The 25732-nt window shown below is 39.1% G+C and overlaps 1 protein-coding gene across 2 annotated transcripts in view; it reads right to left on the reverse strand.

Moving 5' to 3' along the window:
• Nucleotides 1-25732, reverse strand: part of CHN2 (chimerin 2) — a 174821-nt gene that overhangs the window by 91399 nt on the left and 57690 nt on the right. The window contains exons 2-3 of one of the 2 annotated variants that reach the window (XM_069772520.1): nt 8158-8196; nt 737-792 (exon numbers count right to left, since the gene is read on the reverse strand). In XM_069772520.1, coding sequence (XP_069628621.1) covers nt 737-792; nt 8158-8196 — 95 coding nt within the window. Of the gene's footprint in view, nt 1-736; nt 793-4746; nt 4901-8157; nt 8197-25732 lie in introns of those variants that run through there. The other variant, XM_069772528.1, reaches the window with a different exon arrangement.

Here is a 25732-nt window from a genome sequence, read left to right on the forward strand (position 1 = left end):
CTCGTGCAATCACTTCGTGCGTTTAGTATTTCTATTACTAGTATTACATGTCTATCTGCACAAAATTTGTCCCTGCCGTTATAGAAGATAAAGCTATCACAGTTTTACTGATTGAGCAGAGACATCTACATATGTTTTCCATTACTATTGTGCCATGCAGGTTGAGGAACTGACATATTTAACTAAGTAGAAACGGAGAAATACAGAAAAAGAAAACAGGGAGACAAGATGACTCAGCCAAACCTGCAGCCCTATGGATTTCTAAATATCCTATAATCTTGAAAGTTTCTGTGACAGAACTAAGCTCTTCAGCTATCGCTTCAGTATTTTAACTTGAACATAATCCTTGGCAGAATGCATTCAACTAACTGGAGCTACATGTATCGTGTTGAAACATACCACACAGATGTTAATATGCAGATGCAGGAAGAAAATACAACTGCACTTTGACAAGGAAACACAAAACCTTAGGTAGTATATAGAAAAGCACACTAAGCGATGATTAATGAGCATTTGTCTAATGAGGGGGCTCCTAGTGGTAGAATGAGGCCTCCATGCCTAAATGGCAAATATTAATCTGCTTTAATAAATCAACCTTAAGAAAAATGATTATCTAAAATAATGGCTTAGAAAAATTAAAGCAAATACTACCCACAGACTATACAAAAGATTTTTTTGGTAATCATATGCTGCTGACAATTCAGATTTAACAAGGTAGAGCAAAAGAAGAACTGACCTCCCGAGGACAGATGATTCTCTTGGGACGTGGTGCCTCTTGTTGCAATTGATACACTGTCAAACACAAAAATGTACAGATCATTAAAAGATGGCAACATACACAAACTTTTATTCAGATGAGTCTTTTTAGCCAGAGGCTGCAGAGGAAAATGCAAATGTAAAGAAAAGGACAGCAAATGAAGGTATTTCAGTGTATCTAAGTCATTTATATGAAAATCGGTTGGTGACCTGCAAACTAAAGTGATCATTGGTTTAACTTTTAGAAGTATTATCTCCTTTTGTACTTGTTATTACATTTCCATACCAGGGAAGACTAGCTAGAAAGATTTATTAGGTGTATTTCAGGATAAAATCTCTCTTTTGCATATACCATGCTGCAACAACTCAAGAACAGATTGCTTACCAGTAACACCAGTGGTTTTTTGGATAGGCCAAGAAAAAGTTCAGCTTGTTTGAAAGGGTTCACCACAATCTCATAACTTATTTCAAGATTTGCTGGCATTTACTGACGAGCAAGCAAACATTCCTTTCAGAGCAATTACACCCTATTCAAATGGCCCTGGATCAATTTTGCCAGTCTTCGAGGGCTGGAGGAGAGAGACCTGAGGCTAGGGATAGTCGCTGAACCCTGGCCCCCAGCCTCTTCACTGCATGTATTTAATGAGATCGTCTCCTTCCTTTCCACTCCAGAGTCGTGAGAAGAAGCTGACATGCAATGACAGTAATCAATTCCAGCGCAGACAGACTGTCTCTCCGTAACTCCAGTAAAAATCCCAGAGGTTTGGATTGCCTCCCTCGAGAAAGGCCTTCTGTATGCTGACCTTGTATTTGGAAAGATCATGTCGTGTCTATGAATTTTTTTCAAAGACCGAGTTTCTACGACAGGGCTCTTCATAATGCTTGTGAAGCTCAGAATTATGCCCCGAAAGGTGGTAAATTATGAGAGGAATATAAATACCTGTAGGTCTGATAAACACAGAAGCCCTGTTGCAGAAAGTGAATTGAAATGGTGTTATTCTTCGGCACCTTCTCCCATGTTCTGCACCTTCTCTTTAAATGGGGCTAGGAGCAATGAAATCTGAGAAGTGGGGGAGTCCTCAGCTTGCACCCAAGTTTGTCACTCAGGGGATGTGAAAGCTTTGGGGGCTTCTGTTCTCTGCTAATGTCAAAGTGGAAAAAACCATAACCTCTCCTTTTCCCAACCCCACCTTCATCCCTGGTTCCTTGTAGGGGCACAGAAAGAGAGTTTATGATTTCTTATATTCCCTATCAGTTTTAACGCATACAGATGTGATCCAGCTCTGAATTTGTACCAAGGCTTCGGATTTTACCTGCATCAGTCAGCACTGCCAGATGTCCCACTACTTTTGCACAAGATTCATGATAACCTGTGGTCTTTCTTACCTCTTGCAAGTGTGTGACTGAGATTCAAAGCCTTCCTTTTACTCTTTTGTGATCAAATGAGTTGTGTATCCAAAAGAATTGCCAAGCAAAGCATGAAAATTTTGCTTCAAAATCACGGATTGTTTTTTGAAACTCTGATTATTCTGGAGCGCGGTATCATGATTTTAGTGTCCATTTCTGAATGTCTGAAATCAGCATAACCACTGATTCAGCAAGTTACTACTGCTTAATACTAAACATATCCAAGAGGAAAATAGTAACTTTTTTCTTTCCCCATACATTTCCAGTAGAGAGAAGGAACTCTAAGGATTCAAAATATTGCAAGAATATGATTGCATCCCATTTAAAGTAAAAGATCTATTTCCCCAACTTATCCATTTCAATTTTAATTGAAAATTATACTTCATAAAAATCCTATTTTTCAATAATTAAACCTGTTAAATATTAACTGACATAGCAAATTAAGCTAGTGGGGCTGTTTCTAAGATAACCTTGATAGCTGCGGTGCAAAACAAGTTGGTCTGAAGAACACTCAGGAAGCCTATCTTGTGATGTGCTACATTTATAAGAAATGAGAAAAGCAAAGAGCTCTCTAAAATGACCAAAAGGATCTCTGAGGCTGATAGCACTAAAGAAGCAAGGGTGGGGAGAAGAGTCAGCATTTCACAAAACAAAGGAAGGAATGACTAACAGGAGAGGGCAGATATATGAATGACTTGAAAGAAAACACAAAAAACTGGATGCTGATAGGATGCAGTGGGATGAATCAGTGCAGGGATTCATGATGAATGCAAGGAAGACAAATCATTTTAACAACTGTATTTTGAATAGACTGGAAAAGGTTGCTGTCATTCTCAGAGAGGCAAGGGTAATTAATCTGCACAATAATCTGAACTGAGAAAGATATCTGATTTAGAAAGACATGAAAGGAAAATGTAGTAAGAGTATTACTATACAAATAAAAATAAGAATTAAAATAACAACAACAACAACAACAACAACAACAATAATAATAATAATAATAGATTATATGCTGCCTTAAATGTGCAGGATGAGAAAATGGCCCCAAGTAACAAGCATGATTCAGATTGTGAATGGCAGTAATCACAGAAAACATCATGAATGGGAAATCGTTTCCTGGGAAAGATAAAGAATTCAGATTTGGCCATATTAGCTTTAAACTGAAATACATTAAACTGACAGAAAGACAATCCAGTGGAACTACTGAAGAGAGATGCAGAAGCATTAGATGGAGGGAGAGAAGACAGATTGGGAACAGAAAGAAAGGACTGAGAACCACCAGTGGCATCGTGGTAAGGGTCGCCAAGCAGTTCAATGGGAGACAACCAACAGAGAAGAGACAGACACGCACACAGCTGGCAAGGATACCCAGAAAAGACACACCGCAAGGCAAGGGTGGAGGAGGTAAAACAACAGTGAAAGTGCAGTTAAGTGAAAAACTAGGAAAAGGCAGTATCTCACAGACTAAGGTATTAAGGAGCAAAGCAAGCGTGACCCTACCAAAAGCTGTGTTCTTCTCTAGAAAGGTTCTCTCCTGTTTCTGCTTCAAATGATTGCTATATGAAAGCCTGCTAACAGGCTATGAATACAAGTGCAGTATTATGGCTAAGGTGACTTGAGAAAAATGAGCCCTACAGCTAAGTTCCAATGAGCGTAGACACCTCATTAAGTGACCTCATTTTCAGAAGTGCTGAACATCCTGCAGCTCTGCCCGATTTCATTATATACTTTTTCCAAAGTGCTGGGCACTTACACAATGGCTGACATTGCTGCTGAGACCCCAGCAGAGTCCAGGAGATGGTCAGAAGTTCAGAAAGCACATGCCCGTCACTGACTTGCTTGAATGACAAACAAGCCTTGCCTTTCTGCCTCATTTTCCCCACCCCACCTCTGAAAATCTTAAAACAGAATCCAATGTATAAGGATATGGTTAACTGAAATAATAGAAAAACACACTTATTGGCAGTGATCGACATCTGACCCAGTCTATTCCAGCATTTAGAACTGACAGGCAGGTTAAAGACAAACCCCCTGTGATCATAAAAAAGATGACACTTGAACATAATGATGCATTATTATTTTAGCCCTGTGAAAATTAACCTTATAACAAGTCAACTGCATGCAAAAAGAAAATGTATTATTACTGCTTAGAGAACAGCATCAGACTGGGAGTAGCTTTTTGTTCAGCATCAGATGCAAATGAAATGCACAGTAATAATACACACTAAATATTAGACCAAAATGCAGCACTGCAATAGAAAAATGCAGTAGCTTTTAATCATCATCAGTTCATCAGCTTCATAATTCAGATAGTTTGCCAGCATTCATGGTATCAGAATCACCTGGGAACTTATAAAGTTAACAAAACTTCAATTTATTATTGAATTTCTAGGGGAACATTTCTTTGAGATGTAAAGTAACTAGTTAGAATATCCATCTCTCTTTTGTTCCTGCTAAAGGACAAGTCTTCTCTCAGGGGATGAAAGAGGGAAATTCTACAATATATTTTAGAAAGAACTGCCTAATTCCAAAATCTGATCTGTCTAAGAAACAAAGGGATGGCATGCAAAAATCAACACTTACTCCTTTTCTGCCAGGGAAGAAGGACTATCACCAGTTTCTTCATACTTTTTTCATCCTGCAGTGTGTCAGGAACTTAAGCTTTCTCTGTTAACTCACCTCCTACTAGTGTTCATTGATGCTCCAGCGGAGGGGAAAAATTCCTATCATTGCTTTTATAAAGCAGCAAAGAAACATACTGCCTTCTCTCTGAGAACGTTTCATAGAGTTCCTTAGTTTTACCTCCTCAGCCTCATCTCAGTCAGGCATTTATCCACGTGCTGAGTTTGAACAATATGAGCTGTCCTATTTCTGCGGGATTTCTCACATGCTTAATTAGGAACTTAAGTGCCTGGCTGAAATAAAGCCTTAATTTCTAACAAAAGTGAGTCTCAGACACTGTGCTTATTATTTGATGAAGGGCAGAAGGCAGGGAAACTTTGTGAGGAGCTGAAGCATGGCATCAGCTGATGCTCTGCGCCTTGCCACATTGCTTCACACCAGTGTACTGATCTTAAATAATGCAAATAAACATAGAAGTGGCATTGACATTAGACTTGCTTAGCACATGCCAATCTCAAGAGTGGTAAAAGGAGAAAAAGAGTGGTTTCACATCTCTTCAAAACTCAAGCACGTATGTGCCGTAGCTGGAAGTCAAAAATGACTATGCTGTTTCAGCAGTCACTCGTCACATGAAGCAGGTACCATCACTGGTTCTGCTCTAAGAGGGCAGTGCAGCAGTGGAGCAGCTTACCCACAAAGGTGGCAGAGGCTCCATCCCTGAAGGTTTTCAGGACTCGGCTAGATAAAGCCATGGCTGCTCTGCTCTAGAGCTGACAATAGTCGTGCTTCGAGTGGGAAGCCGGATCAGCTCACCCCAGAAGACCCTGCCAACCCACATGTCTGTGATTCTTATCTTCCTTTCTTTCCTACCTCAGTGATGGTAAAAAGGCAAAATGCCACTTTGTATAACATTCCTAACACACAGCAGACTACAAAAAGAAATCTGTTACAGGATATTTATTTGTTGATCTGTTACTTGGGTATAAATGCAATCAAATCCACTGCCTGGAGACTGCTGGCTGCTAGTAACTTTCCGGATTTTTTCCTCAATTCCCTTGCTGGTAATACAAAATTATTCCTGCCATTTCTTTTATTCTCTGTGTCCTAGGGCTATCAGAAGAAGTCTGAAAAACCTTGTAATCTGTGAAACCTATGTACCTTCTACCAATTTTTGATAAGTGAGGATCCTCTGCATTAGAAGTATCCATCTTTTCCAAACAGAGCTGAAACAAGCTTGTACATTATGCCAAAGAGTAAGGCTTGGATTCTGAAAGCTGTTACACTTTGATTGGCATTTGCCCATGGATATGTGCAATACTGTTTATTTGAATAATTTGCCTGCATAAACAGGAAAATCTGCCTCTGTTGAGAAGCTACAAGGACTGAAGCCTTGATCATGATATCAGTGAAATGCAACACAGGGCACCTCAATTTATCCAGGACTTAGAAAAGAAATCAAAACTGCATGCAAAGTATCTTAATAGTATGTTAGCAAACTTTAAAATTTACTAGCTAAAATACACTGAAAATATTTGTTAAATAGGCAGCAAACACAAACTGCTAAGAGTGAAATACATACGCTAAGTTAAAACTGTGATGAGACAGGACAGTAAATTGCATCATAGACTAAAGCTATCTTTGGACTTAACCTCTATAATTAATTTAGCAGACTGGGATTTTTCTAGAAGAGTAAAGAAGCATATACTACCTAACATTGCTATGAAAAACGTATGTCCATGGCTAAGCAGTGTCAGCAGTAAATCTCTGTAACCTTAAACTGTTTTCTGCATTTTGGAGCTGTGTAACTTTTTCCATGGTCATTCATGCATGGGTTTCAGATGCTGAGGCCCTGACTTTGTCATTACCACAATATTGGCATCCTACATATATCTGAATAGGAAATTATATATTCATATTCTATTAGTTCATTCTGGGTTTTTTTACTTTTAAAAAAAGTTTCCTTGAATTATGTGTAAGCTATCACACAAACATAACCAAACTTTTTCACTGCATGCAGTGATTTGTCTGCTGCACCAGTGGGGCAACTAAGAGAAGGTAAGTAAAGGCATGTGCTTACTCCCTGACTTTTTAATGAAAACTTCCTGCAAAAAAGGAAACATCTGTCATTTCAAATCCTGGTCTCGCCAGAGTCAATGGGAGCTTTTCCATTGATTTCGAGTAAGCCAGGTTCCTCTTCTAAAAAAACCCACTCAAGTGTCTGCTTATTTCCAAGTACACAGCAAAGTGTGCTGGAATGGTCCAATTCATATCAATACACTCTTGCTGACTTTTAAGGAGGTTTTTCTTATACATTGAAAATACTGCAACAACAACAACAACAAAGATAAGTCTCTAGAAAACAGTGTTCTGAGAAGCATTTTTTGTAGTTTAATGGCATACTCAAATTTTGGTTGAAAAAAATCCCAGTCCATTCTCAGGCAGAATGTCATTCTCAGGTAACATAGAGGTGATGTCTTTGAAGTCAGCAAGGTAGTTTAATGTGCATATAAGTGAAGTCAACGAGTTTATTCCAGTCTTTAAAATTATACATGTACATGCATGTAACTACTGTGATGCTTGTCTTTTTGTAGTTCCATTTGGGTAATGGCACTGTACTGAATTTGAAGTTGCCACAATAAAAGAGATGACTTTTGCTTAGGATAGTTCTGTATCTGAAAACAGCAAAAAACCCCCAAACCTCTGCATCCAAAGCTGCAGTTTCATTAAAGTTCCAGTAAGGGTTTAAAATAAAAAGATCAAATTTAAAGGCCATCTTTACTAAGGGTTTTAAAAGCCAATATTTTGTCTCAGATCTGTGCTACTTTATTAGCAAATACATTTGGAACAAAGCAAAAAGAGCATAAAATATGCACTTCTGCACTGCACTCTATGTAAATGATTTTTCTAAAGGCAGACAGGAAGGTTCAAAGAACTGATAATGGTGTCTCCAACTTCTAAACCACCACTTCAAAAATCAGCTTCTATTGCTAAGGATCAAAAATATTATTATCTTAAAGTGATTTGGTGACCCATATAAAAAGACAAGTATACTCAAGCCTGACCTTTAGTAAACACATGAAGCATTAACCTCTACCTCTGGAATCCTTCCTGAAAATCTCAGCAGAGAAACCATGAAACCCAGGATTTGCACACTTCTAAGGCAACCCAGAAAGTCTGGCACTTGTAACCCTGCTGCACTTGCTCCATGGAGAACCAAGAAAGTTCAGGTTTCGCTGCTGTCCCATACAGTAATTTCTACAAGCACCTAGTACCTAGTACACTTAGGTCTTTTTTCTAAACAAAAAAGGGAAAAGACCTAACAGTGACACCTTGGTAACGTACTAAGATTATTCAAATTTCTTGTATACTTACAGTATGATTTCCATATTGGAGGCTGGTATTCTTCAGCATCTAAAATAGAAGTAAAAAGGAGGAAAGAAATCAGTCAATTGGCCACTGGGTCAAACTGTCAGCATGCATTTTTCTGCTAAGAGACCTCAGCTTGTCAGCAAATTTCACGTTTCTTTCCCAAGAGAGATGCTAGCTCATTTACAGCACAGTTTCCTATGTGAGAGAAGAATATAAATTTCAACCACTTGTGGATCCAATGTGCTTTTTCCAAATTATTCAAATATAGCAGGAATTAATTTCTTACCAATTTGCATATAGTTTCCTGACTCACCAGTATTTTTAAAATAATCAACTAGACTGGTAACTACATTATTTACTTTACTTGGCATAATAAACCGACAAATCACTACTGGTTTTCAATCAGGCTTCTAACCCCACTATTAAGATTTTCGAATGAGCATCAGTGAATAACACACGCCTTAGCTAAAAAGATGCACAGCTCAGGCTGGACTCTGACACACAGACCCGACAGTTCCAACAAGGAGATTCAATTACACTTCCCAAACCCACTAGAATATGTAATTGGCCTATTTTCCAGAAACTGCATCAGCAAAAATAATAATAAAAAGTCAGAAAAAGGAAAGACTGCAAAACCTGCAATTGGAAACAGACAATTACTGCCCTTATCGATTGAAGGGGCTCAAAAAGAGTTGCCATCTTCTGTTAGTGCAAGAGTTATACAGTGCTGCTGGGCAAGTTTTTGGCAGAGGGAGCAGAGCTTCTCTGTTTAAAAGTGTAAGCTCGTAGAGTCTGAGCTAACCCAGCCCCTGCCGCGTAAAGAGCCCAGCGAGCAAAGGGCTCTCCAGGCTGGGAGGCAGACGGGTGCAGCTGGAGGGCACGGCCAGTGTCCGGTCCCACGCCACAGGCAGGTTTCCAGCTCTCTGCAAGAAAGGCTGTTGCTTCCACCTCCAGAAATCCCAGCAGAGGCCAAGCTTGAGCGGTAGGAGGTAAGTCAGTCACCATACGCCGGCCACAAAGGGTGGGGTACCGGGTACTAGTTTGGCTCTAAACTGCCATGTTGCCAAACACTTTGAAGAGCCATTTACAGGGGGTATGTCATTAACCTCCTAATACTGTGCGAGTTAATTAACTTGTTTGGTATTTACTAAACCTCTACTTAAGTTATGCTAATGTAATTCAATTATAGTTGCATAGCTCATGCTCCTTGTCTATTTATATACACACAACCACTTTAAATATATCCCTGCAAAAGTTTGTTTACTAGGAATGTTAATCATTAACTACCATCTGCTGCTTTATCTCTATTGTTTTAAAAAAGGATAAATCTAGCAATGATCACAGTTACTGCCTTGAATAATACCCTACAACAATTTGCAGATATATTGATCGGGAAACCCATTCAATTCCAGTTTCAACTGTATCCACTTAACAACTTTGGCAAAATTCAAAATGCTCCCAGACTGTCAGAGTTACACTGTGCTGTGGCAATCCAAGAGTAATTAGCTTGTGAGTTCATTATACAGAAGGATTATTTTAAATTATATGAAGCTATTCATGAAACCAGTGAAATTTATTCATGCAAGAGCTGACTAATTTTTTCTCCTCTCACATCATAATGGTAATGTATTACTCTTTTTTTTTTCCTATACATCTGTTGCTCCACATATAGTTTACCATAACACCATAATGTTGTGTATTAAATTCTTCTGTCACACTTCTGCACTACTGCAAGAGAATTTCTGAATTTGCTTGTTCACTTAATGTATTTTTCCAGTAGGAGAAGCATTGAGATAATGCAAATATCTGATTATCTATACTTGTGACTTCAGAAAAGGAAATGATAGTGGGCAAAACAATGAAAAACCAACGAGTACCAGTTGGTGCTTTAGTCTTCCAAATTAATTAGAAAGAGCACAGTAAATTGAACAGTGAAAGCTGATCTACAAGTGGCCATAAAGTGCTTCATTAGCTTGAGACAGACTGATGGTGTGGAAACACTGCAGCCTAGGTAGAGAACAATCATCCAGGAGATAGTCATAAAACAAAACTCCCGATGATTACGTTAGATTTGTCACGGTTATGAATCTGTCAGCCCAGGAAAGAGCGGACAGAACCATTCCTCAATAGCTAAAATAATTCTTAAGGGCAGCACGCTTGGAGGAAAACCACAGGTCACCAGCTCCACATTCACCCTTACGAGGCAGTGCAACATCTTCTGTGATCCTTCCAGCTGATAACACATCCCTAAATCACAGGGAACAAAACTCCATACACTGTTTATTGTGAAGCTATCATGCATGACATTTGATGGCATCTATTTGTAGGGAAATAAAGAACAATTAGTTTAAATACAACCTGGAGACAGAGGTCATGCTTAAGGATCAGGGAGATATTTAACAGAGCCCAGATATAGACCTCTTGATCCCTTTGTGGAAGGAGGCCACTGGGCCCCCAATGTACAGCCGAAGATGCCATTCTACACGGCTGTTGGTGTGGAAATTAGCCTCAGGACAGCAATTACCACATCTGAGTCACCAGAGAAAAACATTGACTCTCCTTGTATGACAGAGTCTTAGGACTCCCATCCTGGATGACTAGATGAGACTAAACTTCAGCCCTTCTTAAATCAGGGGTCAAATGAGACAAATCCTACCTGAGCAGACGGGATTACTACTATTTGCCCTTTTTTGAGATTTCTGTTCTGCTTCTTTTTTTAGTAGTCCTCTTTTATTATAAAGTAGCTCTACTTATTAAATGATGCACCACTCTCCATCACTAGACTTAATGCAGCAGGTTCACAGAAGTTGCCAATAATAGTTTGGGTGGTCGGCTCAGTTACTATGTGACACCTCAACTCCCACAGCTTCTGCCTTCAGTTCTGCGCAGGGTAATGGTTTCAGCAAGGACCACAGAACTCAGTTTTGAGCCACTTAGCAAAAATCAATCAATCAGTTGGCACAAATGACAAATGCCCCACATTGATCTCTCATTTAATGATATTCCCAATACTAACTTTGATCATAATATCTATGACAACTGTGATTGGCAGCATGGGAAAAGGGGTTCACTGAGGTACCCTTAGGTGGTAAGACAGGGTCTCCCCTATTGCTGTTTTCTTGAAGGGTTCACACTTTTGACAGCGACACCTTGTCTGAATTCAGAAACTGAGCCAGCTAAGGTTGAAAGCAGTTGTCACAGGAGAAACACGGAGTCAGTTCTGAAAAGCCCAAGAAAACATCCCATGGCCAGCTATGATACACCTTTCTGAGTCTAGAGAGACTCACTGTAAAAGAATTACAGAGTGTCCAGTTTAGGTCTTTTCTATTATTTCAAGTCTTACCAATAATGTATTGGAAACTTCCTTAGCAAAACCAGAAAACCTAAGGAGTACTCACTGGAAAGACCAGAATGGGCAAAAAGCATGAGAGACTTCCACAAATAATATTATAGGCAATACTGTTAACTAAAAGCTTTGAAACACACCAGTTGAGAGGGCTAAGATTTATTAGACCTAACAAAGTAACTAGAAGTTAGTTGTATGCAAAGGCAAAAGGAATGGTGAATGCTAACTCTTGGGGAATATTACAGCTACCAGAAGGTTTCTCACTGCATGCATAATTGACACGGAAAGATACTGGAGAAAATTGTCAAACCAAAAATGATACTGTGGAATTGGAAAGTGGGAGTAAGGAAAAGCAGGTTAGTTCTTTACTTTATTTACTTTGCTCTTCACAGAGTAGAGAGGATGAGAAGTGTCTTAGGAATAAAACAGAGCCCTGTAAAGCTGAATAAATGTAAAAAGACTACAGTAAAGGGAGTACTGAAAAGTTGGCAAAACTTTAAGCAGCCAGATAAAAAGCAAAACTATGCAAGATTTTTCTTCTAAAGAAACATGAAGACAGAAGACAGTGTTTCTGTAAATAATGGGTGGTAAATGGTTAATACATTACTCAGAGCTATTCTTAAGCAATTTCTGAGAAATGGGCTTACATTAATTATACAGTAGGTAAAGTTATCCATGGACTTCAAACCTTGTTCTTCGCCATGCCTGGCTCTGTACCAACGGTGACACCTTCCTGGATGTAGTTGTGAAAGTCACTGGAATGACTGAATTGCTTTTTACTACTTCCTTGTACTTTGTGAAGATGATGACGTAATGCCAATGCTTGTGGTTTTGTGCTACCAGCACTAGTACTGACCTAGCTAAAGCAGGTCTAATAAGATACCGACTAAGCTAAAATTTTGATTCTTCTGACTACCAAGACTGGTAATGGACTGGAAAGAGGAAACTCTGTTTTACAGGAAAGATCACAAATTATGTCACATGAATCAAATATTTCTGACTTATAAGTGGCATTTCTAATTATAAGGGGAATGGTAACGAATATCCATACTGTAGCTATACACCATGCCCAGTTCTAGATATTCTAAGAAGTGTTAATGATTCCTATGGTAGTAAAGAGTTATGCACACTAGTAGCAGGACAGCTACCAAGGCAGGATCATCATTCTTTGCTAATTTCTTCATAGCGACTAAGAAAGAGGAGAAAAAAATTTTTTTTGCCTTTGTCCTTACTAAAGGATTATAAAAAAATACTCTGCAGTTCACCTTGGAAGAACTGCCTCAGCCTGGATTTTCTGCCACCATTGTCTGAAGTTCAGACTTCCTTTCCAGTAACAACTAATTTTAAAACTATGACCTGCGTGTGCAAGAAAAGACACTTGTGTGTGAGGAAGAGCCAGTTTGGAAGCCACTGGCTTACTGGCAGTGTGCAGATAAACGATTCACTGGATGAACAAGTCTAGTTACTAATTTTTTCACCTTCTATTGTAATTTTCAGGACCAAGACTAATAATTATTAGTACTTTAATGCCTTTTGTATATTTCCTTTAAAGAGATTTTTCACAGTTTTACCATATACACTTTCATATGTATAGCTTTGTTTCTAAAACATTAAGTTAGCATATATTATTAAATACATTTTTCTTATTTTTATATATGTAATTGTATATATAACAATAACATATAACTGTTGAGTAAAAGGCTATGTGAAAGATGAACAGTGTTTGTTCATCTCTTTAGGCACATACATTTTTCTTACATTTTTCTTCATACAGGCAGAATTGTATTATACAATTGACTATAATGGGGATGGACATCACGGAATCACAGAATGGTTGAGGCTGGAAAGCACCTCTGCAGGTCATCTGGTCCTACTCAAGCAGGGCTACCTAAAGCCAGTTGCTCAGGACCACCTCCAGACAGCTTCTGAATATCTCCAAGGATGGAGACTCCACAACCTCCCTGGGCAACCTGTGCCAGTGCTCCATCACCCTCACAGTGAAAAAGTGTTTCTTGATGTTCAGACAGAGCCTCCTGTGTTTCACTTTTGTGCCCATTGCCACTGGTCCTGTCACTGGGCACCACTGAAAAGAGTCTGGCTCCGTCCTCTGGGCACCCTCCCTTCAGGTGTTTATACACTTTGGTAAGATCCCCCTGAGCCTTCTCTTCTCCAGGCTGAACAGTCCCAGATCTCAGCCATTCCTTGTAGGAGAGATGCTCCAATGCCTGCATCATCTTAGTGGCCCTTTGCTGGACTCTCTCCAGTATGTCCATGTCTCTCTTGTACTGGGGAGCCCAGCACTGGACACAGGACTCCAGGTGTGGCCTCACCAGTGCTGAGCAGAGAGGAAGGATCGATCACCTCCCTTGACTTGCTGGCAACACTCCTCCTAATGCAGCCCAGGATACCATCAGCCTTCTTCAAGGGAATGGCACACTGCTTGCTCATTTTCAACTTGGTGTCCAGCAGGAACCCCAGGTCCTTTTCTGCCAAGCCGTTTTCCAGCTAGGCAGTCCTCAGCATGTATTGGTGGGTGGAGATTAAAGTGAAAGAGTAATAAGGGGGCTTCTTTGATAAGTTCAGTTCTTTTTCAACACATAAAACATAACTGCGTTATTTACTTTCCACTCTGTGCTTAAAACTTATGAATTAAAGCTCATTTTCATCTTATCCGAACCCCAATGGCTAATCTTGTGGAAGGTGAAGGGCTATTTTCATTTACTTTGCCCTCTCACCAATTAATATATATGCATACACAACTATCTCACATTGCAGTCATTTTGCAAACTATGTTAAATAGGCACTTTTTTCCATGTTTGATTGTCATTTGGCATATACCTTTGGGCATTATGATTACCACTATTACATATAGCAATTGTCTTTGCAGGCACATCTGACTACACTTTGAGAAAGAACATTCTTATTTTTTAAGTTGCAAATAATCATACTGTCAAAAGAGTACCTCTCTTTAACTCCTGAAAAGTCACTGTTCCTTTGAAGAGCAAAATTAATTCTCTTGCAGTTAATAATTAGTGATGTAGCTGTTGAAACATTTCAGCGTGTCAAAAGCTCTGTTTAATGTTTCATTCAGAACGCACAGTTGCCCATGGAGGAGCCAGTAGTTGCCAGCTTTGTTGCTGAACTTTCTTGTCATCACTACATGGACAGCTAAAATATGGAATGAGACTTCAGCTTCTGTTTTAATGAGACACTTCAACTTTCAGCATAAGGCACAGAAACAGAAATGATCAAATTGTTTATTTGCAACATAGTTTATAATTGGTATATTAATTCAGATGATGGGTGCTTCCCACTGCGCTATTCTCTTTTTAAAAAAAAATTCAGCAATAGTGTGTAATTTAAAATGTCAAAAAATGCTCACAAAAGGGGTGGAGTTCCCTCTTGCACAGCAATTAGACTGAAACAGTAAGCTTTTAATAACCACGATATAAATTGACAGCTATTTTGTATCTGCTGCTTTTGCCTACCATAAACTTGCTATTAGAAGCCACTGCTGTAAAGGTAGCTTATTTAGTCCATTCTACAAATCAGAGTCTTTCCAAATTTCTCTCTCCTGCTTTTGCTTTAGATTTCAAAACAGTATCTTTCCACTAATAGGTGGTCAGTCCATGGAAAATTTTGTTTAACGCACATGTCTGTTTTACTAAAACGCAGATCAAAGATTGTGCAAATAGGTAAACTTAATAATTTAGAAGAGTTATCAAGTATCAAATAAAATACAAGTGTGAAATAAGTGAATTATTAGGGACCTACTCCAACAGATCACAGGAGATTTGAATTATTTAAATTCACAGCTAAACTTGTAGAACAAAAGCTTAAGGAGCCAGGTTCTGCAGTTGGTGAGTGGTGTTCAGCCAGCTATGACTATCCAGTTGGAGCACTATCCCATTTAATTAAAAAATATGCCTTTCTACTCTGTACAGATTCAAAGAGAATTAAAAAGCATTGAAAATATTATTGAAAATTTGGAAATGGAGAGAAGAAGTAAGCAGAGTTCTCAATAGCAATAGGAGAAGTGTAAAAGGGAAGGGTATTTGTACAATTCTAGTTTTAGAAGTCTCTTCAGGAGACTTAGGGCTACTGCATGGGACCCAAGAAATCAAATTAAACAGGCTCTTCCAGAGAGCATATCCAAGAACCTGACAGGGGTCTAAGTAAGGTGATGCAAATATTTCCAGTGCTTTAAGTATTTCCTACAGATTTAAGAGTGCAGAGGGATATTCACACTGCCTAATCTTAGGCAGGTAGGTCCTTTTTAATGCTGAACCACACTGAATCTCTTTGACCTTGGATGGCATTTAAGAGCCCCCATGATTTAGGTGCTTTGAAACATTTTGTTCACAGAGCAACAATGAAGATTTCCTCATGCAAGTCATTAAAGGTTTGTGTCTAAAAACTAGAAAGGTAGACAATGAAAAAAATCACAAAATATCTCCTTCATGCTTGATTGCCAAAAATCTGTTTAAGTTAATAGCTGCCATTAAATTTAATCTGGTCACTAAAAATTACGCCCCAATGCTTGTTACCATTCTCTATTTTAACACTAATGCCAGTGTAATTAAAATGTAGCATGGTTATTTTCACATTTTCATGTTTTAATCTATAAACCAGAGGTATCAAGACATTAAAATGGCACAATCAGGGCTCTGCCTGACAGATTGACATTTCTTTGGTAGGAATAAACAGATGACGTAAGTTAAATCACATCACATTAGCACATCTCCTATCTTACACAGATATACTTTAGCTTCTAACTAATGACCAGATAGTTCCTGGCTAAAAATGAAGACCAGATAATCAGTTAGCATATATGAGAATAGCTCCGCTGAAGTAATTTTTTTCACTGTGCAGAATGTGGCAATGCATTTCCAGTCATTTACTTATTGCATCCTAAATTGTGCCCCCGCCCCCCCCCCCCCCCCCCGCCATCCCCCGCCGCTTCCAGCCAATGATCCCTGGACTCAGCAAAGCAGTCCAGGCTTTGTATGAAAAAGCATGTGACTGAAATAACCGCAATAATGCCAAAAAAAATGGCATTAAAAGGGTCACCATGAAGTATTTCAATTAGAGCATTTATGTTGAAGTAGTGTCAGCACATTCCCCATTCCAGAAATGCACTCATACATTGACATGGTGCCCGTTTATCTGGCTTGTCAAAGGAGCCAGCACATTCCCTGAAAACTTAATTAACCTTTAGCAAAATCCAAATCACTGCTTTTGGTAACTCTGTTATTTTTGAAATCTGTCATTTTATCATCTCCCTAAGCAAGGGCGCAAGTGTTTGCTTTTGACTATTCAAGGGTATGAGGTGGTCCTAGTCCAGCAATTGACTGTGGAGGCTGCTCAACAGCTTTTCAGAGATCACCTCCATCTTCCCCATCTAGCCCCGCATTTGCCCTTCTCTGGATACAGAAATGTAAGTATTTTTAAAGGTCAAAACTGCAGACTTGGAATCAAGTGGAAACCCAGTAATTCATCTCAATCAGCAAAGCCATGTGATTCAGAGAATTTACATTGGTAACTTTACAAAGACCACAAAATGCGCTGTACTCGGCACAGGGGCTACTCACATACTAGGGACCTTACTGAACTCTGCAGCCTAAACACAATTTCAAACCTCGGACATCAGAGATGAGAACTACCCTGCCATCCAGAGCACGCATAATGACCTACAGAAGAATAAAATTTTAGCAAATAATTAGGCCTTTCTTTGGCTTCCTTTACAGGTCCTGTAGTATTGCTGCAATATTTGCTTCTACACATTAAAGTATGAAAAACAGGAAAAACACCACCCACCTGCAAAGCATATTAATCATTCCCACAGCTCTCTGATAAAACTCTGAATAATCAGGGCTCCTAGGGTAAGAAGCAATACTGTACCTGTGTACTTCCACTGTTACAAAAACATGACATTTTTCTTTTAATTACATAATTTGGTGGACAGTTTTATCTAAGTGTGTCAATTACATTCAAGGCCAACTGAATTATTATTTTATGTGAAGTTAGTCTCTGGATCCTCAATTTATCTCTTTTAAAAAAAATAGTCTTGATTAACCAATGTCAGCTATTACTGAGGCACCCACCTTCTCTTCAAGTATGTTGTACAAATGGACAAGCACTTCACAAGTCTTTCCTATTATATTGCCACCCACTATACAGCTTCCCCAGTACTGATGTTCCTGCAGTTACTAATTTGGATCTAAATGACAGAGAAATGTTTATCTTCTTAAAATTTGGTTCCATAATAATATGTTTATGCTGACAAGATTCTTATGTCTTAGAAAGGTCTATGGAACTACACTGTCCTCCCTGCAATCTTAGCAATAAAAGAGTTACTACCAGTATTTAAAATTGCTAGAAAACTATCATGGACTACTTCCCCTCAGAAGAATATGGTTTATGTATTGTTTCCTTACTCAGGAGGAATTTTAATTGCCTTGTGGAAGTCTGTAATTCTTCCAAGGGCTTTTTACTACAGCCTGGCACTTTTACAGTTGATAATGAGTTCTTACAGTGTCATATATTTGCAAAATACCTTGTATGAAACACTATAAAATTTAAAATACACTTAGGTCTTCCACAAGTTTTATCAAACTAACCAACAGGGCTGTGCAAAATACCCTGGTGCCTGGGCACAGGTGACAATTCTGCTTTGCAACTTGAAACATTGACTGCATTTTCCCTAGAGAAACACTGGTTAATGCCCTGTCATATGAGGCAAACCCCATATCTCTAACATTTTCATCATCAAATTAAACCAAATCCAAACCAGCGCTCATAGCACAGATGTATGAGTGCCTCCAGTGACACTGAGTGGGAGGACAGAATTTAGCCACCTGTAATGTATAAAGGAAAACGTGACTACAGCCCAGCTAATAGCCTGATTTCCTACTTTGCAAATTTTAAAGATGCACATAACACAAGAATACTGTATTTAAGTGTCTTAGAACACAGGAAGCTTCTTTATATGTGATAAGTAAAGAAAATACAGTGAAAGCAGTAATTCCCATGTAAAAATGGACTTTGCTTCTGTATAATCAGAGATAGGCTGGTTATTTTTACATAAATAAATTACAAAGGAAGGAGAAAGCACAATTTCTCTCAGTAACTTTTCTGGAATTGTTTTTCACCCTTGTAGAAATCACAAAGAAAATTTGTTTCTTACCCCACTTATCTTGCAGATACACTCAGAAGACAGTCAAGCCAGTACTTAAAAGCTCATCTATCAGATCTTTGATCATAAAATCAGTACAGCAAGAAAAAAATATCCTCTTCCTTGGAGTTATTTTTAAAGATACTCACAGGTGCCACAACTGTGAACAAACCCTCTAACTCATCCCACTAAAACACTTTGTGTAAGGTCAGTTAATTATGAATAAGGCTATGGTTTTTGCACAATAATATTTAATATATTTCATGTCAGAGGCACAGGAAAAAGAAGCAATATTCACCAAAAGCGTAGCAAATATATTTGCTATAAGCTTCCAGCAGTTAAATAATAACCAATATGCAATACAATATCAGTAAGCAAGTACACTTTCTACTGTGATTTATACTCCAAATGATAAAGTTTAGACGTCAGATATCCTAATTTTTTTTCTGTGGGCCAAAATTAACAGCTGATCTTTATGACACAGTCCCCCCTTTAAACAGCAAATGAGTCAGAATTCTTTAAATGCCGGGACATAATCGCAGCCTTGACGATGAAACCCAGCTAAATGCACTGCAGAATTACAGAAGCCGTTTTGTCCCTGTGTCTAAGCTCGCAGGACATGTATGGAGGTACCAGTACGCTGCCAGATCAATAGCTATGGACACAAAAAGGATGCTTTCCATCAGTTGCTTCCAAGTAATGAAACTAAGGAGAGCTTTGTTCCTGTCATAACATACCGGTCTTCATCTAACTAAACAAGGTTCACGTTCAAGTATTTTTTGACTCGCAAAGAACAAACTTGTGTCTACATGCTCAGAGACTCAAAACTGACTAATCTTACTCTGGAGCACAGAGCAGGGAGACCAAAACAAATCCAAGCCTTTCCTTTGGAAAGATCTGGCAAATCTCCAAAGCAGTATGATGCAATTTTTTTAAGCTAAGGGGAAGGGTTGGTGCTGAGCAAGAACTGCAAGTCGTAGTAACGACTATCGCTCCCCAGTTCTGCTCTAATCTTAGGGGACAGGAAAGCTGGGTAAAAGATGAGCTAATGCTCTCATCTCCAACACCACCAGAGCTAGAAAGGATATTTCATCTTGTAAAGACACCAATCCATGTGAAACTTTTTATTTTAAAGATTATCCTGCTTTTCCTATATGTTTGTTATATCATACAGGAAAGCCTGTCAGAGCTTGTCAGATCATCCTAGAAGCTAAACCTCCCAAAATACCGATTTTCTTGAGAATCCAGAGGCTGAGGTTGCTGGTTGTCTGCGGGTTTATTGGCAACACCAAAGGTTTGTAACTAATTACTAAGATAGTGTGCTGCCCTACAAGCCACCCCAAATGAAGCTCAGTTTTTGCCAAGTTTTTGCTTCATTTCATCAACATTATTTGATGCTCAAAGAGAGATAGTGAGCAACTGTGTCAGCTTTGTGCACCAGGAACTAAAAAAATATTCAACAATTATAAAATATACATTTATTTTAAACTTTTACTTCTTGTGCTTGTTATATTCAAGGATAGTTAAAGGTAAACCAGGCTGAGAGAGTAAATATGCCTGCTTATGACAGCAGAAAATAGACCTGAATATTAAAAAGAAACACATCTCAAAGGCAAGCACAGTGAGACTTCAATCCAATTTGTAAGATAAAAGCTAACTGGACCACTTACTATTGCCATCTGATAGTATTCAATATTGCTTGAAATTCATTAATATGCTAGGTAACATAAGTACAGTGCATGTATACAAAATTAATTCTATTAATTTCTACATTAGAAAAATCTACTGAAAGAGGAGGAGAATAATTATAAGACAGTCTTACCCATCTGTGGAAAAGGCATAGCAAAACCAATCTAAATCTCAGAAGAATAATTATCCCATGAGACTCCCACCTCCTGGGAGTGCCTTATTGTGTTAGGAGAACATAAAACTGACAGCTATTCAGAAAGATCTCCAGAGCAATTTCAGCTTAGCTCTACTGCTTAGCTTACCTTGTCATCTTTTTAGAGTATCTACAAGCTTCCAGCTAACTTACCAATACTATATTTTATTTTTACAAGCGAGCAATAAATGCTTCTTCTACAGCATATACTTTGCCTAACAGACCAAATGTTGGAAAAATGCTTATGCATCAACAGTTTTATAGCATAATAATATTTCATTTAGATCTGCCTACTAACTGCTGATTGCATAGTCAGATTAGGTGGAACTCCAAATGAGAAAGAAGCAAAGCATTTTATTATCATTAAATATTCCCATTATGGCAGCATTTGGAACCCAAAATCAGGTTTGGTGTTATGTCCAACTGCTAACAAGTACAGTTTAAAAATAAAACACAGCAGTTGCTGACCTAAAAGTGCTTATGATTACAGTGTGCGGCAAGCATCCAACAGATAAAAGGAAAATGGATGGAAAAGCAAAAGGGTAACAGGAGGGCTATCTGTGTCAGAGTCATAAGTACCAGTCACAGCATCCTCCCCTAACTATTAAGAGAATAGTTTCATCTGAATGCAAAGACAGCTAGAAAACAGAAGAAGATGGTGTTAAAAAAATTTAAGAAGCACGGAGCATCACACAAACACACTAGCGATAACTTCAGCTGATTTATTATTACATTAGGAAGCTTCGCTTATAAATGTTAAGAAAAATGGTGGAGATTTAGTTCCTTTTGCGAGCATGAGAAAAAACAACATCTATACATTTATGTTACATTTTTATTGAAGTGACACAGCACATAAATAATAAAATTATTCTGGATCAAGGTTTTGTAATAACTTATTTCTACTGAAGAGTGAATTATTCAAAAGCAAACTGCAGCTCACCCTGAGCATATCCTTCCCTGCTTAAGGTGCACCAGAGAACAGCACCTGACTTCATTGTATTTTCAAAGACATGCCTATACTCTATTGCTCGACAGTTTGATTTCAGTGCATCATTTTATCTGATGCCAGTCAATTTACTTACACCGCTGCTGTGCAAAGTCTGGTCCAGAGTCCCCAAATGGTAAACATTTTCAATAGAGAAATGCTTCTTTTCTGAAACTAATTTATTGTCTAGAAGAACCACATTTCCTCCCAGCTTCTCACTCATTAGGGTCCAAAACTCAGTCCCCACCGGAGTGAGGAGGCCAGATTTGAGAGCAGTCGTGTATATCTGATGAGGTCCACGAGGCACATGATTGGTGCCATTAGACAGTGAAATTCAGGAGAACACCAAGTTCTGCCGCAGACAATTTATGATGACATAACCCTTGGCTAAAAGGAGCCATGAAATGTGAGCTTCCATCTAACGACCCAGTGGTTGTGCGCAAAAGCACTAACAAAAAATCAACGTGAGATGGTGCTTCGTGATCATTAGCTGCAAATCACACCTCCCCAAGAAATGCACTGCAGGCACTTTTAATATAGCAGGAGAGCCTTGTACAAATGCTAATCTCAAAACACTCACTTGAAAATGTTCCAATGGTTTTGTAACAATGGAAGAGATGACTGATTAGGTGCCAAAATGGTTTGATGCCAGCTCTGAAGAAAGCCTTTGCAGCTTTTATTTCTCTTAAAACAGATTCAACTTTTAAGCTGCAATGTCCTTCAAAGTAGCAGTGTCTTCTTGCACAGGTTCCAACCTAGATTTGAGAGCTGGGCCCTGACTGCTCCTGCTGCTCTACAGAAGCGTTAGCCTAGCAGGCATACTACTTTTTGCATATCCTAGACCAGCACACTCCATTCCTGCACCACTTATTCTGCATCTAAATGAGTATCTTTATTGTCTTCTGAACAATAGGTTACAAATACTCGCATGGTTTACTTAAAAAGTGCTACAGAATATGAATTAGCTTTAAATTTATCAAAAAGTGAATGTAATTGGGAATAAAGTAGCATAATCAGTACTAAAGGAATACCTCCTAGGAGGTAAAAAATGAATGCAGCCTACAACTGAGTGACACCCCCATGATATTCCAACTCAGTAAAAATTTTTATATCAGAGAGTGCCAAACTTTGATTTATAAAACTTAAAATTGCTCCGTTGATTTCAGTAGGGTGGGAGTGATTTATTTTGGCCAAAGAGCTGTCCAGAATTATATAGAAGCATCGTAAGCTCAGAAAACCCGGTGGCCATGGTGTTAACAGCAGATGGTTCTCATGCTCCTCTCAGTAAGCTCAGTACCAGTGACTGCAAGATGCTCCACACTGAAGTATCACGAACTTACGTTTATCAATTATAATACTTTCATTCATGGACTATGTAATAGTAGCCACAGCCAGCCACTCTCTGATTTATCACTTACAGTTCAAAACTCTGGCCACTGAAAGGGCACTTGATTTTTGCACCCATGTCCAGATCTATAGAAGTAATCTCCTATGACAGAATTTGCACGAACTGCTAAAGAAGTAAAGATTAAATTGACCTACAGATCTACAGAAGTATACCCCTCAAACTATCCACTGCTTGAACACAGATTCTGCTCATCGCTGAAATAAATATCTAACCTGATGAAAAAAAAATATTAAAAACCTCTTTAAAAGCCAAGCTAAAAAACTACCAAAATCCTAGGCTAGAAGCAGCATCGAACACTTCTTAATCAAATCCAGTTTAAGTCAAATTCCTTCATCCATAAATATTGTGAAGACAACCTTATTTCAGAACTGAAACCTGAATCTTGACCTATAACACAAGTAAAAGACAGCAGCCCTGACCAAACACCAGTACTATACAATCAGATTTAAAATGGATGAGTTCCACTGGCTACATCCTAGTATAGCTGAAAAAGTTCATCGAGGTCCATCTTTTTTCTGAATATGCTCATACACATTTACCAGCCTATATAGATGTAGATTTCTCTACCTTGTATACTCATTAAGATTCAGTCTTTATTTCTACAAGTGTGATCTGTGTACTCCATCTCACACACTTACTACAACTCTTTTGATCACTTCAGGTTTCAGTGGATTTTTCATAGAAGAGTATATGGGACAATCAGTACATTTTCTTCCCTCTTTGCACTGACTTCCAAAATAAATTTTGTGGGTTTACTGATTTTTTATTCAGAGTTTCACAGGTCCAGCTAGACAAAAGACAAACCAGTGACACAGCTCAGGGACGTATCAGGAAGGAACACCCTGACATCTAGAAATGACAAAGGATGGGTTTGCAATTAAAGGACAGTACTGAAACTTCAGACATTGAGTTTAATTTCTAACTCTTCCAAATGCTCCCTGTGTTACTCTCCACCCCGTAAGAGAGAGAAAAACAACGCAGTCTTTCTCCCAGCCTCTCTGAGCTTTCCTGGGGACGGAGTCACCTTGCCCCGAGCCTTGCGCAGCAGCAGAATGGCAGTTCAAATCTGGCCTTTAGACATCATCATAAAATGAGCCACAAATACTTCTGCTGCCTCAAATAACAGAGCACGTTTCAAAAACAAGTGGCTCTCTACACTGGCACAAAGCAGGGGCAAGGTAGAGAGAGAGGGAGGCAGAAGTAAACATATCCAATCTTCGGTACAAAGTTCAGTGGAGTAAATATTTCCAATCCCCAAAAAATAGCCCTGTAGTGCTGCAGTGCTCCACTCGGGGCACAGAAATCAATGGTAGCTGTTGAGAGCATCGTTGAAGAGGGGTACGGGGAAGAAAACAGCTGTTGCATTATGAGTCGAAATGAGTCTCAGGAGCTTTCCTCCAACATTTCCAAACGGAGATCTCCATAGCAGGCAGCGGGAGCTGAATTCCCTCCCTCCACCCTGATTTCAGCTGCAACCCCTCCATGGTGGAGGAATTAAGAAGCTGCAGGGTGTGGATGAAAATCAAGAAGGAGCTTGAGTGGCTGTGCCCGCACCTGGTGGCACGTCCCAAAAAGTGAGGACCAGAGCACAGCAGGAGGCTGAGGAGGAGAGAAGGAAAGCGGGTAAAGAAAACAGCCTGCCTCGATCCCCTGCCCTCGCCATGGCCCCTGCAAGAAGAGCCGCTTGTCCGTGGAGGCTGGCAGCGCGCCGGCAGAGCACAGCCCCGGCGGCGGCGCCGGCGGCGGCATGGCGCAGAAGAATCTGCTGGATCACACCCGTGTCTACCAGCTACCCTCTAACCGAGGGCTTTAATGTGGTTTCTGCTCTCTGGCACTACTTGTTCCGGACAAAAAGAGCAGGTCAGGTCAGAAAAACCTGCTGCTGAATGTTTATCTTGGCAGCTGTTTATTTCTTTCTTTATTTTTAGTAGCGCGATGGGGCCTCAGCGGGCACTGCTGCCTCTTGGGCTCATCCCGTAAGTGCTTCTGCAGGCTGGACTAGTCTCATCTCACCACTTGCTTCTGAGGGCCTTCAGTTCTGACCGCTGAGGTGAATATTTTCAGCCAGCATCTTCACTGCATCAGACGGTTATTATCACTCTGAGCACTCTTTTCATTAGCCAAACATTTCTCTACACTCTTTTAAGCTGAAACCACCACTTCTACTTAATGGAATAGCAATTAACTTGAAATACTTGGCTTTTTCCTGCAATGCATCACTCTTTCACAGTCTGATATGATAATAAAAATTGCGTGCTAACATAATGTATAAAATATCGTCTCTGATTTTAAACTAAACCAAAATTTATTGGCTCCAACAGTGCAATACTGATCTACCCAATGAATATTAATGTATTAACTTAGGTAGCAGAGTCTTACGCTGTTGGGGAACTAAATCAGAGCAGAGCAGACCATACAGCGCACTGCAGAAAGTCTGTTTTTCTGTTTCAACAGAATTTCAATTCTACTCAAACCTGAATGCAGCTCCAGACTGAAACGTAAAACTGAAATGATAAGGTATTTTTTGCTACGTGGCAGCTCTCATACTCCATAAAATATTCCTTCAACTCCCCAGTAAACAAATTAATTGGCAATCTTGCAAACAAAAATCCCAAGTTCTTTTACTTCTTCTAAGGCATCATTAGCAATTATAGGACGCTGGCAGGACAAATTATGCTCTTGGTTATATCTCTACAATCCACCTCTCTCCTGCTTATGCTCTTAATCCTTACCCAGCTTCACTGAAAATGCAAATCTTTACAATTATGACTGTAGGGATAATG

This window comes from Haliaeetus albicilla, chromosome 2, assembly GCF_947461875.1.
Source record: "Haliaeetus albicilla chromosome 2, bHalAlb1.1, whole genome shotgun sequence".
Taxonomy (NCBI): Eukaryota; Metazoa; Chordata; class Aves; order Accipitriformes; family Accipitridae; genus Haliaeetus; species Haliaeetus albicilla.